The 19,811-nt window shown below is 40.6% G+C and overlaps 1 protein-coding gene across 1 annotated transcript; it reads right to left on the bottom strand.

Annotated features, from left to right (window-relative positions):
* Nucleotides 1-610: 610 nt before the first annotated feature.
* Nucleotides 611-14,166, bottom strand: LOC120066633 (troponin I, fast skeletal muscle-like). The gene is made up of 7 exons (XM_039018062.1): nucleotides 14,048-14,166; nucleotides 5,773-5,805; nucleotides 5,129-5,165; nucleotides 3,771-3,896; nucleotides 1,307-1,396; nucleotides 1,044-1,217; nucleotides 611-870 (listed from the first exon to the last, which is right to left on the bottom strand). Exons 2-7 carry the CDS (start codon nucleotides 5,778-5,780, stop codon nucleotides 790-792), a joined length of 516 nt encoding a protein of 171 aa, XP_038873990.1. The 5' UTR covers nucleotides 5,781-5,805; nucleotides 14,048-14,166; the 3' UTR covers nucleotides 611-789.
* Nucleotides 14,167-19,811: the final 5,645 nt, after the last annotated feature.

The following is a 19,811-nucleotide window of genomic DNA, read 5'->3' as shown; positions in this document are numbered from 1 at the left end:
CTCATTCTGCTTGGTTACACATTACACTTGGTTACAAGTGCAGATTGCCTTTGTTTGTTAAAAACTCATTAACTTCCTCACTTTTTCCATTGCCATACTTTCAATTTGAAAGGTTATGGGGGGGATGTTTGATGAATGTTTGTCAAAGATGACATGCTTGTTTGCTGGTCAAAGAGGGATCAGTATCAGAGAAAGAGGAGAGAGTGGGGTAGTGAATGAAAGAAAGAGGAAGGGTCATCAGAAAGAAAACGAATGTTCTACTATACTGACATCTTGTGGTTTATAATTCAGATTTGTTTATACAGTATTTTGATAGCCTTGATTTGGATCAGCCCAAGCTGATCTAGGCTTCTCCAGAATAGGGTTGCAAAATGCTGGTAACTTTCCCAAAATGTCTAGGTTTTCCAGAAATCCTGATTGGAAGATTCCCGAAATTAGAAGGGAAGCAAGTCAACTTTTTGCGACCATACTTCAGAACATCTTACATCCAAAAGCATTGAGGGACCAAATCTGAAAGGGGTAACAAAACTGAACACAAAACAGGACCACGAAATGTATATCATTTTTACCATGTTAATGACATTTATTTAATTACTACAGTTTGGCAGTTGAATATATTTCCAATAAGCCTATACATTTGGAAAATATGTTACAATTCAATGACAGTTTACAGTTAGTATAAGTGCTTATCAGATACTATACTCTAACAGTACCACAAAATAATGAAAAAGATAAATGGGGGTTTACAGTAGCCTCCGTAGTTTTGAACACCAAAACTAATTCAATCATTTATGCGGACTCAAACTTCTTCTTCCTGCCATCCATGCCAGCCTGTTCATCAACGTTTTTACGCCAGTCACCAACTTCCTCCTGCATGACACAAAGTTTATGATGTGACATTTTCAGCGTTTGAGGACATAATATGAGGACATATAATGAGGACATATAATTTTTCATTTAAGCTCTGAAAACATAGGACAAATGTTGCCAACTCCTATAGTGCTGTGATTCACTGCTCTGTAAGATTCCACACAAATACCCACCTCCTCTTTGACCTCCTTCTTCACTTCTTTCAAGTTGGCTCTAAAGTCCATGGAAGCCTTGTGCTTGGTGCCCAGCAGAGCTGCAAGCATAGCATCAGCAGACATACGCACTTTCTTCAGAGCTGGCTTCTTGATGCCCTGAACCTCAATCACTTTCAACTTCAAGTCCTCAATCTGGGAAGTGAGAAAGTCAGGAGAAATATTAGATTTCCAGAGGTATATGTTTTCAGGATGAGGACAATATGGAATGCAATGTACTGTACCTCTTTTTCTGTCTTCTTCACTTTTGCTTCTGCGTCATATCTTTCCTCATCAACCTTGTCGATGGTCTGGGACAACTTTTTGAGCATTTCCTGTTGGCACACAAACACATTACAGATGATTTGTAAAAGGCACCAGAGCACCAGCGTGGCACCAGCATCTAAAGTCTGTGGAATTAACAACTTTCTGCAGGCAACAGCTATCTAGAGAGAGAGCTGATAAAGGCTTTGCCTTACACTGAGTGTACAAAATATTAGGAACCTTCCTAATATTGAGTTGCACCCCCTTTTTTGCATTCCGAACAGCCTCAATTCGTTGGGGCATGGACTCCATAACGTGTAGAAAGCGTTCCAGATGGATGATGGCCCATGTTGACTCCAATGCTTCCCACAGTTGTGTCAAGTGGGCGCCGGAGGGGATGGTTGCCGTATTACGGGCTCCTAACCAACTGTGTTTGTTTTTTCGCATTGTTTGTAACTCATTTTGTACATCATTTAGCTACTACCGTCTCTTATGACCGTAAAGAGCTTCTGGACAGAAGAACAGCGATTAGTCACTTCGAACTGGATGAAGATGTTGTCTTTAATGAGACTGACGCGAAGGATATACTGCTTTTTCAAAACAAGGCCCAAATCCCCCAAATCCCCGTCATCAAAAGGGTGAGGAGGACAGGGTACCTTGTAAGAATTTGCAGACAAGTAGGTAAACCACCACTACACTCTGTATTATTGGCCAACGTGCAATCATTGGAAAACAAATGGGACAATCTACAATTAAGACTATCCTACCAACAGGACATTAAAAACTGTAATATCTTATGTTCCACCAAGACATGGCTGAACGATGACATGGATAATATAGAGCTGGCTGACTTCTCTGTGTTTCGGCAGGACAGAGCAGCTACGTCTGGTAAGACGAGGGGCGGAGTTGTGTGTCTATTTGTCAATAATTGCTGGTGCGCGATGTCTAATGTTAAAGAAGTCCCAAGGTATTGCTTGCCTGAGGTAGAATACCTCATGATAAGCTGTAGACCATACTATCTACCAAGAGAGTTCTCAACTATATTATTTTTAGCTGTCTATTTACCTCCTCAAACCCACAGTGGTAAGCGAGGAGGTCAGAGATCTGGCAGTGTGGTGCCAGGACAACAACCTCTGTCTCAATGTGAGCAAGACAAAGGAGCTGATCGTGGACTATAGGAAAAGGACGGCCAAACAGGCCCCCATTAACATCGACAGGACTGAAGTGGAGCAGGTCGAGAGTTTCAAGTTCCTTGGTGTCCACATCACCAGCAAACTATCATGGGCCAAAGACACCAAGACAGTTGTGAAGAGGAAACGACAATACCTTTTCCCCCTCAGGAGACTGAAAAGATTTGGCCTCAAAAAGTTCTACAGCTGCACCATCGAGAGCATCCTGGCCAGTTGCATCACCACCTGGTATGGTAACTGCTCGGCATCTAACCGTAAGGCTCTACAGAGGGTAGTGCTTACATCCCAGTACATCACTGGGGCCAAGCTTCCTGCCATCCAGGACCTATATACTAGGCAGTGTTAGAGGAAGGCTTAAAAAATTGTCAATGACTCCAGTCACCTAAGTCATAGACTGTTCTCTCTTCTATCGCACGACAAGCGGTAATGGAGTGCCAAGTCTTGAACCAAAAGGCTCCTTAAAACAGCTTCTACCCCCAAGACATAAGACTGCTGAACAACTACTCAAATGGCTACCCGGACTATTTACACTGCCCCCCCCCCCCCCCCCCCCCCCCCCCAATTGCTGCTACACGTTGTTTATTATCTATGCATAGTCACTTTACAAATTTCCTCGACTAACCTCTAACCCCGCACATTGACTCGGTACCGATACCCCCTGTATATAGCCTCGTTATTGTTATGTACATTTCTTGTGTTACTTATTATATATTTTATTAACTCTATTTCTTGAACTGCATTGTTGGTTAAGGGCTTGTAAGCATTTCACGGTAAGGTTGTTGTATTCGGCGCATGTAACAAATAACATTTGATTTGATGTCCTTTGTGTGGAGGACCCTTCTTGATACACACGGGAAACTTTTGACCATGAAAAACCCAGCAGTGTTGCAGTTCTTAAAACACTCAAACCAGTGCACCTGGCACCAACTACCATACCCCATTCAAAGGCACTTAAATATTTTGTCTTGCCCATTCACCCTCTAAAAAGGCACATATACACAACCCATGTCTCAATTGTCTCAAGGCTTAAAAATCCTTCTTTAACCCGTCTCCTGCCCTTCATCTACACGGATTGAAGTGGATTTAACAATTGAAATCAATAAGGGATCATCGCTTTCACCTGGACTCACCTGTTCAGTCTTGGAAAGAGCAGGTGTTCCCTATGTTTTTTTACACACAGTGTACATAGTGATATATTGAATAGATTAGAGTAGCTTTGTGGAACTTGTAAAGGAATGAATGACTAGTATCGTACCATCAGCGCCGCTTGATCTCCAGACAAATCCAGGGCGGGGATATTAGCCATGAAATTGGCTTTCTCCAGCTTCATCTCCTTTTTCTCCTCTTCAATCAAATTGGCTGCAATCTGGAGCATCAAGCTCTGGATAACAAAGACATATAGTGAGGCCAAACCCAGTCTAGTACTTGGTTTGGTGTACATTTATGACACACTAGCTTGTTTCGGATGCTTAAAGATTATTGAGGACAAAGAGATACATATGTATATTTTCATACCTAGAGCCAAATACTGCTTTTAAGCAAACGCCATCGACAAAATGCAATTTTGGCACCAAACTCGCCGAGCACACCATAAGAATACTTACAGTGCCTTCAGAAAGTATTTATACCCCTTGACTTATTCCAAAAATGTTATGTTTTACAGCCTGAAATCAACATTTTCCTGATATATCTATACATAATACCCCACAATGACAAATTAAAAACATGTTTTTAGAAATGTTTTCAAATGGATTGAAAATGAAATACAGAAATATCTAATTTACATGAGTATTCACACCCCTGAGTCAGTACTTTGCAGAAGCACATTTAGCAGCTATTACAGCTGTCAGTCTTTCTGGGTACATCTCTAAGAGCTTTCCACATCTGGATTGTGCAACATTTACATATTATTCTTTTCAAAATTCTTCAAGCTCTGTCACATTGGCTGTTGATCACTGCTAGACAACCATTTTCAGGTCTTGCCATAGATATTCAAGTAGATTTAAGTCAAAACTGTAACTCGGCCACAGGAACATTCACTGTCTTCTTGGTAACCAACACCAGTTTAGATTTGGCCTTGTGTTTAAGGTTATTGTTCTGCTGAAAGCGGAATTCATCTCCCAGTGTTTGGTGGAAAGCAGACTGAACCAGGTTCTCCTCTAGAAATTTGCCTGTGCTTAGCTCCATTCCGTTTATTTTTTATCATGAAAAACACCCCAGTATTTAAGATGAAAACCTCTCTGATCATTGTGGTTGAATCTGTGTTTGAAATTCACTTGTTGACTGAGGGACCTTACAGATAATTGTATGTCTGGGGTACAGCGATGAGGTAGTCATTAAAAAATAACGTTAAACACTATTATTGCACACAAAGTCCATGTAACTTATTAGGCGACTTGTTAAGCAAATCTTTACTCATGAACTTATTTAAGCTTTTCATACCAAAGGGGTTGAATACTTAATGACTCAAGACATTTCAGCTTTTCATGTTTACTATTAATTTAATCAATTTTAAATTCAGACTGTAACACAACATAGTGTGGAAAAAGTCAAGTGGTGTGAATAGTTTGAAGGCACTGTAGAAAGTTGTCACAATGAAATGTGTTGGTTTACCTTCAGATGATGCTTACGGCTCGAGGTCATTCTTTTCCTGTGAAGAAAGGGGAGTTTGACATATAGTATTGTTATATACATGACTAGTTAACTTGCTGAGGGGACATAACTGGTCAATACGCTGACCAAGGGTTGTATCAATGATATTCTATGGCATGCTGCATAGAAAGGTCCTAAATATCTCATTTACTTTTACTTTTCTCACATTGTTATTGAAAAAAGAAAGAGGCAAACCCAATAGTTTCTAGGGAGTTTAGGAGCAATGTGGTATCATTAGTGGAATTACGTATTCTACTCAATTGCTATGCAATTAAAACATTTAGCCTTAAGTAAATATTACGTTTCACATATTAGACATGTGGATATTTGCCCATATTAGGGTATGGTTTAGACATACTAGCAATTGGTCAATTTGAGGGTTAGGGTTTGCTGTTTGTTTTCTGTCTGCCTGTCTACCTGTCTGCCTGTTTGTTTTCTGTCTGCCTGTCTACCCGTCTGCCTGTTTGTTTTCTGTCTGCCTGTCTACCTGTCTGCCTGTTTGTTTTCTGTCTGCCTGTCTACCTGTCTGCCTGTTTGTTTTGGTATAAAAACGCCATTACTTTCTAACACCAAACTGTAGCAAACAACAAGGTAATGATACTTACTCAGACATGATGGCGGAATGTGTGCTTCAGACCCTGTAACAAAAAGACACAACAGGCAAGATAAATGTTTTTAGCAATAGCGTGCACTGCAGGGTGCTATCTGCCTAAAGTTAGCAAAGGCTATTTTATCCAGCTCAAGATTGATTAATGAACACTGGCTGCTAATGGAACAATCTGGACTCTTCAAGGAAGGGAGGGGAAACCTGATCCTTTTTACCGATAAGACCTTTCGGAGCAATTATGATCAGGCTACATTTGGACAGCTGGAGACTGGAGTCACCCATGACATTCATGGGCTGTTATTTTATTGATGTCATTAATAGACAAAACCTCAGCAGGCGTCATGGTCCTGCTCTACCCTGAGAACATCTTGGGTATCACTTATATCAATGCAACTGCGTCCTCAGCGAACCCTACCAGTATCTCTTTGAAAAGTCCTTTCAATCAAATACAGTGTGGTCATCAGAATGACTCAAAAGACACTGTTATTTAACCACACTGCAGCAATGAATATCAATGTTAAGAATAGGATATACTTTTGTTTGTCTTAATTTATTAAGAACTTCGCTGTTTTCTGTAGTTTTTAATCAATGACACATTCAGTTCAAATTGGTTCACATTCATTCATATCAATTGATGAAATAAATGGTACTATTATACTTCAGCAAACAGAGAAATAGTGAATAAAAACTCTTGCAAACACATCCTTTTCCAATCTGTCAACTAGGATCATACACGGCGAGCAAAAGTTGCTTTAAGCTGTTACTTTCTAACGCAAGATAGACATGTCATAACTGTAGAGCTTCCATACTTCAAGAAAATTATACTTTAATATAATAATAATATATTCCATTTAGCAGGTGCTTTTATCCAAAACAACTTACAGTCATGCATGCATACACTTTTGGTATAGGTGGCCCCAGCGGCAATCAACCCGACGACCCTTGGCGTTGTGACCTACCAAATGTTTTTAGTCCACACCCAGTTCTTAGCTGTAACCCAAGAGGAACTGGCCACGAACCAATGGCCCCAAAGCCCCATTCAGAAAACACTGTCTGCTGTAACCTAGTTACCTCGCACACTAGTTATAATATAAGTATCACAAATCCCATATTGTTACCCATAACAGTTATTCACATTGAATATTGGAGCAACACAAATCACTCAAAGAGAGAAGTGTTAAATACCACCAAAAGCAAACAGAAACTCAACTCTTTGGTATGTGGATAGCTAAGTCAACGTCTTCAACCACCTTCCACGCTAGAGTAAAGCCTGTGAGCAGGAGCCTTCCCCCCATGGGCCACATCATTCTGTCTAGACAGGCTAATTTGTCTCTCATAGTATCCACTGGCTGTCAGGAGGAAAGCATGATATATTTACCTCAATGTATTCACCTGTACTGACAGGTAAAACGTAGTGATCTTGTGACAGACGTCACTTAGTGTGATCATTTCCAGATGCTATCTGTAAATTCAGCCATGAAACCACCTTCTCATCACAGTCTACATGTGCACCCACTGTGTAAGTCTTAATTAATTAGGTAAAACTACGACCCACTGTGTGACTTTGTATTTCGTTATTTATCAATAAGACACGTCCAGACTTTATTTTCCGTGTAATAAAGATCAGAGGAGGAAAAGAGATGTTCTCACCTATGAGAAGAGGAGGACAGGACACACTCTGGTGAAGAAGGGGAGACACTGGCAAGTCACAGGCCAAGAACAAATTAACAGGGTTTATATGTAGACTAGTGATGAATCAGCAGAAATCCAGAACCTTCTTATGGTGGTGGACACAACTTAGGCCAATGGAACTGCGAGCTCCTGAAATACCACCAACCCTTTCCTCCAACTCATATCATAAATTTCCCTTCATGCAAAATGTCTCCCAAAACCTGAGCTGCCACTTGGCTTCCATTCCTACAGTGTTGGAAGGGATAGACAAAGCCATCCCAGTTAAGCAAGGGACAACATGGATAGATAAACCCGGTTAAGCAAGGGACAACATTGATATATTCTTGGAACTATTTTGGTTGAATGATGATAAAATCAGAAATCAATTGTTGAAGGGGAAATCTGCAGTTCAAACGATAACAAAGTGAACACCCTGCCACTGTTTTGCAGGGCTAGAGTTCCTCATTGCAGTGCACTAACTTAATATTCATTGCAATGCCTGCAAATTAAATATCTACAAATAATGACAAATTCCTGAGAAAAAAGTGGGCAAGCAAACAGCCCTCTGTTGCTCAAAGGTGAGATGGGATCGGAGGTGGGGAGAAAGAGCGAGAGATTGAGAGAGAGAGAGAGAGAGAGAGAGGAGAGAGAGAGAGAGAGAGAGAGAGAGAGAGGAGAAGGGAGGGAGAAGAGAAGAGGCAAAGAGAACAGGTGCTCAATGACATCTTGTGGATTTTGGTTTATTTATTTATATTATTATAAATTGTTTATTAATTAAATGATTAAATGTTTAATTAAATATAAATAATATGTTTTAATATTAATTAACATCTAAAATGTTTAACTATATCATGCCAATCGTGATTGAGTTAATTAAAGAACCTAGATGCAGCTGTCTGGTATCACATTCGCTTGACACATGAGATCAACTGATCTGCTGGTTTTATATTGTGGGTTTTCGGTTGCAAGCAAGTTTGTTTTAACACGTAGGTGCATGTAATCTGCTGTTAATAGCATTTTAATTGATAGATAATTACTTTATTACTAAAGTAAATTTGATGACATCATAATGATGACAGTTGTTTCCTACTAATGATTTGCCTGCTTTTTAGCAATGGCATCGTATTTCCAGGCCACTATGCTGTAAAACAATCATTGGCCCCTATTATGAATGACTGTGCACCACTCCTTTTCTGGAGTCACTATGGCTGAGAGTGTCTTGAAAACATTCTTAACAATGGCGTGACACAACCGAGTGACGTCAGTGCAACCCTATCAATCCTGAGACGCCAGCAAAAATGGCCATTTCATTTAGTTACCTTTTATATGCATGTCTAGCCCTTATGTTTAGCCTCACAATGAAGGGTTTTACCATTTTCTTTTCAGGAAAACCAGGGCTACAATTAGAACACAAAACAATTTGACATAGACAGTTGACAAATGTCAATAAAAAAAATAAGGTCAGCCAAAGAAGAAAACGGATAAAATGGTTTTATATGAATGCTTAAGTACATAAATGGTTTGCTCAGTGGGAAATTAATATTCAACTAGTCAGTGACACTTGTGCTGAGTTTGGAGTTTGTGATAGCAACTATTCGAGCTTATTACAGTATTATAGACACTATGTCTTGGGATTTCCTACACTCTTCTATGTAGAAGAACCCTTTACCTGACTCTTGTGTAGCTTGTTAGCATCACAGAGCAAAACTTATATTTTCGTCAGTTGTCCCACCAATTTATTTCAATTGACTGATTTCTTTATACGAACTGTAACTCAGTCAAATCTTAGATATTGTAAAGACTGGCAGTATTTGTTTACAGGGTGAGGACAATATGGAATACAATCTACTGTACCTCTATGTCTGCCTTATTCACTTTTGCCTCTGTGTCATATCTGTTTTAAAATGTATAAATTGAAAATGTGGGTTCACAGCTACAATCCAGATGTGTTGGTCATTACTGAGACGTGGTTAAGAAAGAGTGTTTTGAGCACTGATATTAACCTTTTTGGTAATAACCTTTTTCGACAGATCTTCCAAAGGTGGTGAAGTGGCAATCTTTACCAAGGAACACCTTGAGTGCTCTGTCACCAAGTCTGTCACCCAAACAATTTGATTTGCTGGTTTTAAGTATTAAGAATTAAGCATTCAAATAGCTCTTTGTTGACTGTTGCTGGATGTTATCGTCCACCATCAACACCGGCCTGTACCCTACCTGCCCTAAGCTCTCTCTTGGCCTCTTACACTAAGTCTGAGTTTGTCCTGCTAGGTGACCTAAACTGGTACATGGTTAAACCAACTGAACAAGTCCTAAAGCAATGGGACTCCCTAAATCTTTCTCAAAGTATTACCAATTCCACAAGGTATGACACCAAACACCCAGAAAAGGCTACTCTTCTTGATGTTATCCTCACAAATAATCCTGATATTAGTTTGGTGTTTTCTGCAATGACCGTAGTGACCACTGTTTTACAGCCTGGTTTCTCAGTTAATGTTTGGGATAGGGGGCAGCATTTTCACTTTGGATGAATTGCGTGCCCAAACTGAACTTCCTACTACCATGTCCCAGATGGTAATACATGCATATTATTATTACCATTGGATAGAAAACACTCTGAAGTTTCTAAAACTGTTTGAATTATGTCTGTGAGTATAACAGAACTCATTTGGCAGACAAAAACCTGAGAAGAAATCCAAACAGGAAGTGAGAACTCGATTTTCAAAACAGTGCCAATTGATCTCCCTGTTAGTTATGGATGTGCATACACTTCCTAGGGCTTCCACTAGATGTCACCGTCTTTAGATACTGGTTGTAGGATTATACTATAAAGGAGGGGCTCATAAGAGCTATTTTACTGAGTGGTCTGCAGAAAGCCTCGGTCTCATTATGCGCGGTCACGAGAGAGTATGCTCTCGTTCCAATGCTTTTCTTCAGACAATGAAATTCTCCGGGTTGGAACCTTAATGATGATTAATGTTAAAAACATCCTAAATATGGATTGAATACATCATTTGACTTGTTTCTACGACCTGTAACGGAACTTTTTGAATTTTTGTCTGGAGGGATTACTCGTGCGTCATGAAGATGGATTACTGGGCTGAACATTCTAACAACAAGTGGCTAAATGATGGGCTTTATGGAACTTTATGGAACAAATCAGTCATTTATTGTCGAACTGGGATTCCTGGGAGTGCCTTCTGATGAAGTTATTCGAAGGTAAGTGAATATTTATAGTGCTTTTGTAGCTTCTGTTGACGCCAAAATGGCGGCTATTTCTTTGGCTATTTTGGGTTCTGAGCGCCGTTCTCAGATGATTCTTTTTCCGTAAAGTTTTTTGAAATCTGACACAGCGGTTGCATAGAGGATAAGTTTATCTTTAAGTCTGTGAATAACACTTGCATCTTTTATCAATGTTTATTATGAGTATTTCTGCAAAATCACCGGATGTTTTGGAATCAAAACATTACTCTACGTAACGCGACAATGTAAACTGAGATCTTTTTATATATATATGCACATTATCGAACAAAACACACAATACATGTATAACATGATGTCCTATGACTGTCATCTGATGAAGATAATCAAAGGTTAGTGATTCATTTTATCTATATTTCTGCTTTTTCTAACTCCTATCGTTGGCTGAAAAAATGTCTGTGTGTGTTTGTGACTTGGCTCTGACCTAACATAATCATATGTTGTGCTTTCACTGTAAATCATTTTTGAAATCGGACACCATGGGTAGATTAACAAGATGTTTATCTTTAATTTGCTGTATTGGACTTGTTAATGTGTGAAAGTTAAATATGTCAAAAAAATATTTTTGAATTTGGCGTGCTGCCTTTTCAGCGGAATGTTGTGGGTGTTCCGCTAGCGGAACCCCTGAGCTAGAAAGGTTAAAAAACCTGTCCTGATTTGTCATTGCTAAAAAACTTTAATGAGCAAGCCTTCCTTCATGAGCTGGCCTTTGTAAATTGGTATAGAATCAGCTTGATCCCCTCTGTCGAAGACGCTTGGTGTAATGGCTTCCGTCGGTAGAAGGAGAGGAGGACCAAAGCGCAGCGTGGTATGTCTCCATATTTATTAGAATACTTCTTCAATACGAACAAAACAATAAACAAACGAAAACCAACGAAGCTACAGTCCTGAACTAGAGAACATAAAACACATGAACGCACGAACAGGAACAATCACCCACAAACAAACAGTGAAAACAGGCTACCTTAATATGGTTCCCAATCAGAGACAACGTAAAACACCTGCCTCTGATTGAGAACCATATCAGGCCAATTGACAACCTAAACATAGAAACACATAACATAGACTACACCCACCCAGCTCACGTCCTGACCAACTAAAAAAAGACTAAACAAAGGAAATAAGGTCAGGAACGTGACACTTGGACCTTCTTTTTTGATATTTGTTAAAACTCTTAGGGCTAGGGGGAAGTGTTCGGAAGTTCGGATGAATGACGTGCCCAAAGTAAACTGCCTGTTACTCAGGCCCAGAAGCTAGGACAAGCCCCATAAAGAAAATTAGAATTAAAAAAAGGTTCAGCCCCTGGTTCGACCGTGATCTGGCAGAGTTCCTCCATCTCAAGAACACCATTTGACGAAAGGCTCGGCACACAAATAGTCAGGCTGACTGGCTGTCGTTCAGGCAAATGATTGCACTCAGACTATTTGGAAGGCCAAAGTTAGTTACTTTAAGGAGCAGTTCTCTCCCTGTGGGTCTAATCCCGAGAAGTTCTGGAAAATGGTGAAAGACCTGAAAAAAACATCCTCCTCCTCACAGCTGCCCGTGTCCCTTAATGTTGATGATATGGTTGTTACTGACAAGGAGTGCATGCCTGAGCTCTTTAATGACCACTTCATTAAGTCAGGATTCCTATTTGACTCAGCCATGCCTCCTTGCCCGTCCAACATTTCCTCATCTCTCAGCCCTTCTAATGCGACTAGCCCCAATGCTCCTCCCTCTTTTTACCCTGCCCTGGTACACAGTTTCTCGCTGCAGTCGGTCACTGAGTCCGAGGTGCTAAAGGCTCTCCTTAATCTTGACCCCAAGAAAACATCTGGGTGTTAGGAAGCTCTCCTTTCCATTTATATGCAGATGATAAAGTCTTATACTCAGCTGGCCCATCCCCGGATTTTGTGTTAAACGTTCTACAACAAAGCTTTCTTAGTGTCCAACAAGATTTCTCTGTCCTTAACATTGTTTTGAACACCTACAAAACAAAGGTCATGTGGTTCAGAAAAGAAGAATGCCCCTCTACCTACCGTTGTGATTACTCACTCTGAGGGTTTAGATCTTGAGGTTGTCACCTCATACAAGTACTTGGGAGTGTGGCTAGACAGTACACTGTCCTGCTCTCAACAAATATCCAATCTGCCGGCTAAGGTTCAATCTAGACTTGGTTTCCTCTATCGTAATCACTCCTCTTTCAAACCAGCTGCCAAATGAACCCTGATTCAGATGACCAGCCTACCAATGCTAGATTACCTAGATGGAATTTATAGATCGGCAGGTAAGGGTGTTTTCGAGCAGATAGACGTTCTTTACCATTCCCCATCAGATTTTCCACCAATGCTCCTTATAGGACACATCACAGCACTCTAAAGTATACTCCTCTGTAAACTGGTCATCTCTGTATAACCAACGCAACCCACTGGTTGATTCTTATTTATAAAACCCTCTTAGGTCTCACTCCCCCCTATCTGATATACCTAATGCAGCCCTCATCCTGCACATACAACACCCTTTCTGCCAGTCACATTCTGTTAGAGGTCCCCAAAGCACACACATCCCTGCGTCACTCCTTTTTTCAGTTCGCTGCAGCTAGCGACTGGAGTGAGCTGCAAAAAAACCTAAAACTGGACAGTCTTACTGACACTTGTGGCTGCTTCGCGTGACGTATTGTTGTCTCTACCTTTTTGCCCTTTGTGCTATTGTCTGCCCAATAATGTTTGTACCATGTTTGTGCTGCTACCATGTTGCACTGCTGTCATGTTGTGTTGCTACCGTGTTGTTGTCATGTTGTGTTGTTACCATGCTGTGTTGTCATGCGTTGCTGCCATGCTGTGTTGTTGTATTAGGTCTCCTTTTATGTAGTGTTGTGGTGTCTCTCTTGTCATGTATGTTTTGTCCTACATTTTTCTTTTTAATCCGAGCCCCTGTCCTTGCAGGAGGCCTTTTGCCTCATGGTAGGCCGTCATTGTAAATAAAAATGTGTTCTTAACTGACTTGCCTGGTTAAATAAATGTTAAATATATATATTGTCCTCATCATACTCGTTGATGGTCTGAGCCAAATTTGTAAGCAATGCGGCATCAGTGTCTACACAGTGTGTCTCTCAATGGTCGGATTCAGCTTTTTGCACAGATTCTAAGGAGGAAGTTTAAGATAGATACATTTCATTCAATTCATTTCATTTCTATGCAAATCAAATCCATCCAAAAGAAGCTTTAACACATACTGCAAAATCAATATGTAGCACGGAAGATAATTAAGTTAGGATTTTGTGGTACCCATTGTATGGATGATTTCATATGTCAGGTATTCAAAGCAGATCAAATGAGAATAAACTGGTCAGAGTGGTACGATACCTGCAGCTCAGGAAGACCCCCAGGCATATCAGAGCAGAGCAGTTATCTTCCATATACGCTGCCTTTTCCTTTACTGCTTCTTCCTCCGGCAGGTCATGGGCAATCGAAAGCATCAAGCTCTAGAGAACAGGGGGAGAACGGGTGTTAGAGCAGCTAACGCAGACCAAGACTAGGCAAACTCATGTGGGACTCACCAATGGAAACAAGGTGGCTTGGTGCAGAGTTTGTATTTCTCTTGATACCATCTTGTGCTACCATTTGTAAACATAGTTACTCTGTGGTTATTTGATTAAATAAGGAAAGATATTTGTATTTTATATCGCTGCTGTGCTCGCCTTTTGACATTCATATTTTTTTTTAAATAATTGACATACCTGTATAGATAAAAGTTATATAATAAGAGAGCAAGAACAAAACAGCTTTCCATATTGGAGGGGAAAATTGGATTAGATCAGAATATTTACCATCAGATGACCACTGCGACTCGATGTCATCTTTTTCCTGTGAGATGAAGATGTAGACAAATTGTGACATGATAGAGATCTGACAATCAAATCAAATTTTATTTGTCACATGCACCGAACACAACAGGTGTAGACCTTACAGTGAAATGCTTACTTACAAGCCCTTAACCAACAAAGCAGTTTTAAGAAAATAGCTAAAAAAAAAAGTAGGAGATAAGAAAAACGAATAATTAAGGAGCAGCTGTAAATAACAATAGCGGGGTCATATACTGTACAGGGGGCACCGGTGTCGAGGTATTTGAGGTAATTATGTACAACAAAATTATGTATAACCTTAGGCATGCTGCAAGGAGGCATGAGGACTGCAGATGTGGCCAGGGGAAAAAATTGCAATGTCCGTACTGTGAGACGCCTAAGACAGCGCTACAGGGAGACAGGACGGACAGCTGATCATCCTCGCAGTGGCAGACCACGTGTAACAACACCTGTACAGGATCGGTACATCCGAACATCACAACTGCAGGACAGGTACAGGATGGCAACAACAACTGCCCGAGTTACACCAGGATCGCACAATCCCTCCATCAGTGCTCAGACTGTCCGCAATAGGCTGAGAGAGGCTGGACTGAGGGCTTTAGGCCTGTTGTAAGGCAGGTCCTCACCAGACATCACCGGCAACAACGTCGCCTATGGGCACAAACCCACCGTCGCTGAACCAGACTGGACTGGCAAAAAGTACTCTTCACTGACGAGTCGCGGTTTTGTCTCACCAGGGGAGATGGTCGGATTCGCATTTATCGTCGACGGAATGAGCGTTACACCGAGGCCTGTACTCTGGAGCGGGATCGATTTGGAGGTGAAGGGTCCATCGTGGTCTGGGGCGGTATGTCACAGCATCATCGGACTGAGCTTGTTGTCATTGCAGGCAATCTCAACGCTGTGCGTTACAGGAAAGACATCCTTCTCCCTCATGTGGTACTCTTCCTGCAGGCTCATCCTGACATGACCCTCCAGCATGACAATGCCACCAGCCATACTGCTCATTCTGTGCGTGATTTCCTGCAAGAGGGGGATGTCAGTGTTCTGCCATGGCCAGCGAAGAGCCCGGATCTCAATCCCATTGAGCACGTCTGGGACCTGTTGGACCGGAGGGTGAGGGCTAGGGCCATTCCCCCCAGAAATGTCTGGGAACTTGCAGGTGCCTTGGTGGAAGAGTGGGGTAACATCTCACAGCAAGAACTGGCAAATCTGGTGCAGTCCACGAGGAGGAGATGCACTGCAGTACTTAATGCAGCTGGTGGCCACACCAGATACTCACTGTTACTTTTGATTTTGACCCCCCTTTGTTCAGGGACACATTATTCAACTGCTGTTAGTCACATGTCTATGGAACTTGTTCAGTTTATGTCTCAGTTGTTGAGTCTTGTTATGTTCATACAAATATTTACACATGTTAAGTTTGCTGACAATAAACGCAGATGACAGTGAGAGGACGTTCCTTTTTTTGCTGAGTTTATAAATATACATACACTATCGGTCAGAAGTTTTAGAACACCTATGTTTACTATTTTCTACATTGTAGAGTAAAAGTGAAGACATCAAACTTTGAAATATCACATATTGAATCACGTAGTAACCAAAAATGTGTTATACAAATCAAAATATATTTTATATTTCAGATTCTTCAAATAGCCACCCTTTGGCTTGATGACAGCTTTGCACAATCTTGGCATTCTCTCAAACAGCTTCATGAGGTAGTCACCTGGAATGCATTTCAATGAACAGGTGTGCCCTCTTAAAAGTTCATTTGTGAAATTTCTTTCCTTCTCATTGCGTTTGAGCCAATCAGTTGTGTTGTGACAAGGTAGGGGTTGTATACAGAAGATAGCCCTATTTGGTAAAAGACCAAGTCCATATATGGCAAGAACAGTTCAAATAAGCAACGAGAAATGACATTCCACCATTACTTTAAGAAATAAAAGTCAGTCAATACAGAAGATTTCAAGAACTTTCTTATAGTGCAGTCGCAAAAACCATCAAGCGCTATGATGAAACTGGCTCTCAAGAGGACCGACAGAGGAAAGTTATCTCTGCTGCAGAGGAGATGTTCATTAGAGTTACCAGACAGCCCAAATAAATGCTTAACAGAGTTCAAGTAACAGACACATCTCATCATCAACTGTTCAGAGGAGACTGTGTGAATCAGGCCTTCATGGTCAAATTGCTGCAAAGAAACCACTACTAAAGAAGAAGTCTTTGTGAGATGTGGTGTGGGTGAATGGATGATCTCCACATGTGTATTTACCACCGTGAAGCATGGAGGAGGTGGTGTTATGGTGCTTTGCTGGTGACACTGTCTGTGATTTATTTAGAATTCAAGGCACATTTAACCAGCATGGCAACCACAGCATTCTGAAGCGATACGCCACCCCATCTGGTTTTGGCTTAGTGGGACTATCATTTGTTTTTTAACAGGACAATGATCCAACACACCTCCATGTTGTGTAAGGGCTATTTTACCAAGGAGAGTCATGGAGTGCTGTATTTTTATAGATATTTTTAACCTTTATTTAACTAGGCAAGTCAGTTAAGAACAAATTCTTATTTTCAATGACGGACTAGAAACAGTGGATTAACTGCCTTGTTCAGGGGCAGAACGACAGATTTTTACCTTGTCAGCTCGGGGATTCAATCTTGCAACCTTTCGGTTACTAGTGCAACACTCTAACCACTAGCTTACCTGCTGCCCCATATAAGATGACCTGGCCTCCACAATCCCCCGACCTCAACCAAGTTTGGATGGTTTGGGATGAGTTCGACTGCAGAGTGAAGGAAAAGCAGCCAACAAGTGCTCAGCATATGTGGGAACTCCTTCAAGACTGTTGGAAAAGCATTCGAGGTGAAGCTGGTTAAGAGAATGCCAAGATTGTGCAAAGCTGTCATTAACGCAAAGGGTGACTATTTGAAGAATCTCAAATCTCAAATATATTTTGATTTGTTTAGCACTTTTTGAGTAGGTGTGTAGGTGTTCTAAAACTTTTTACTTATAGTCTATATATATATATTGCTTTTCTTTCAACTTCCCTAAATTGTTGTTGTTTCCTCCTGACTGTTTCGAAAATACAATTTACATACAGTTTGGAGAAATGACAACACTCTAAAGAAGTCGAAAATATGCGAATAGTTCAAAAAAGTTAAATATCAGTTCTTTTTTTAAAGAATGCTACAATCTTACTCAAACAAAATGCAACTTGTTTTATTAACTCATGATACAAGGTTTCATATTCTGATCATTGTTTATATTTCATTCCTATGCATTCCCGACATCTAGAGACAATCTATTCAGGAAAATACATTTTTGCATGAGATTACACAGACATAGCGGAAGTAAAACATCCAGGTAACAAGGTTCCCTTGAGCATCCTCATGCATGCAATCTGCCTACGAAGTAAACTATTCTTAGTGACCAAGACGGCTCAAACTATTGAGCTAGCTATACTTCCTGAATAGCTAGATTCACATTTGGTGACGCAAAACAATCCAGCAATGAAATAAAAGCAATTAAGCATTTAAATTCCTTAATATCTGTCAATCATGTGCACATAATGAATTAACATATTTTACATACAAAACTAACTAAGGTGTGGATACAGACCTATATTTACTTCCACAATTATACTGTATGCCATTTAACAGACGCTTTTAACCAAAAGCAACTTAGCTGTCATGCATGCATAGATTTTTTGCGTGGCTGGCCCTGGGAATTTAACCCACAAGCCTATCATTGCAAGCGCTGTGCTCTACCAACTGAGCCATAAAGCACCACACTTCAACTGAGATCTTAATACCTCACAATATGCAGAAACCAACAGTTAATACACAACTGCAATATTAGACACAGTTCAAAACAGTCAAGAGACAGGAGCACATTATGGATGCTGGAGCACTATCAGATCCCACTATAATCCTCACCTATGAGAGAAACAATGATGAGAAATGAAGAGCAGCTCTGAGAGGATGGCAAGCCACTGGCAGATGAACGAGGCAGTACACAGTATTAAATGCTAATAGTGGATGCCAGTTGTTTATCCCTCCCTCTACATGGTAATTTTTCCTACGGTCTTTATGGTAATAGAAAATGATGCTGCCGGCCCCCTGTCAGCCTGATATACTGCCCTGTCATGCCCTGTAATATCATCATATCCTGCCATCCGCAAGCGAACATTGGCTCTTGCATTATTCTACATCATGAGAGGTAACACATGTCATGAGGGTCAGTCTGAGCCCCAAGCTTAAAATAGGCTCCACACTGACCAACCAGATAACTACAGTATCAATAATATTTTCACGTCATGCTCTGTAACGTAAACAATAAAAAACAACATGCAACTGCTTGTCACAATTTCATCCCTCTCTCTCTATATATATATATCCCTCTATAGCTTTCTTGTTGTGATTGAGTTTTAATCAATTAATGCTAAATAATGTGGTCATAGTTGGCCTACACTACAGGGCCAGATGTTATACGTGTTGGAAATAGTGGATCTTACTATTTAGAGTCGCTGACACATTTCGCGGTAAAATATGATGTATTGCGGCGGTGCTTCAGGATCTTATGGTAGGATAGGTAGGGGGTCTGATCCATACTTTGACCACATCTATACTGTTTATTTACTGTAGGTAATTTGGTGCCAGAATTAGCTTGCTAACCGTGTAGGCCTAGTCCTATATTCCCCAGCCATGTAACTAAAGGCATAAAGTCTGGCAAAATGATTTGCCAAAATGTAATGGTCCCTCCTAGACAAATGTATTGGAATATGTGGTGGCAAATATTTCTGCAGCTCTTATAAGATATTGCAGGCGTCCTCTATTTTGGGGAGAAGGGCTCCTCTGTATTAGTGACATGCAAACTTGGAATGCAACGTTTGCTTAATGTGAAACTGTAAGGGAATCTGTCCGTTAAAGACACAGTCGGTTAAATTTGATATCCAGTGAAAAGTGTCACCTTGAAATTAAGAGGGACGATTTTGCAAATGGGCCTTACAGCAACCAAGAAGTAGAGGCAGAGACCAAGACAGACACCAAGACGTAGAGACAGGGGAATCATGCACCCTATGGTTTATCAGTTTATATATAGAAGATTTTGTCACGCATTGCTTACACAGAGTTATGATCCTGTAAGCTTCAACAATGCAATCACACAACCATTTCCTTTTCACCTCATAAAGCACCATGATCTAAACAGTACTTACATCACTCACCCAATATCCTTTTTCCATCAGATGTCTCAATTGTTCATG

Source organism: Salvelinus namaycush, chromosome 21, assembly GCF_016432855.1.
Source record: "Salvelinus namaycush isolate Seneca chromosome 21, SaNama_1.0, whole genome shotgun sequence".
NCBI lineage: Eukaryota > Metazoa > Chordata > Actinopteri > Salmoniformes > Salmonidae > Salvelinus > Salvelinus namaycush.
Note: the sequence above shows the minus strand (reverse complement) of the source record. Positions and strands in the feature narration are given on the sequence as shown.

Bases quoted from the DNA above. Each gene is read 5' to 3' on its own strand.
- LOC120066633 (XM_039018062.1), bottom strand. The intron at 1,397-3,770 runs GTACGATACTAG...GTGTGCCAACAG, and splicing joins GAGATCAAGCGGCGCTGATG to GAAATGCTCAAAAAGTTGTC. The intron at 871-1,043 runs GTGGGTATTTGT...TGTGTCATGCAG, and splicing joins AGAAGGAGGTCAAAGAGGAG to GAGGAAGTTGGTGACTGGCG.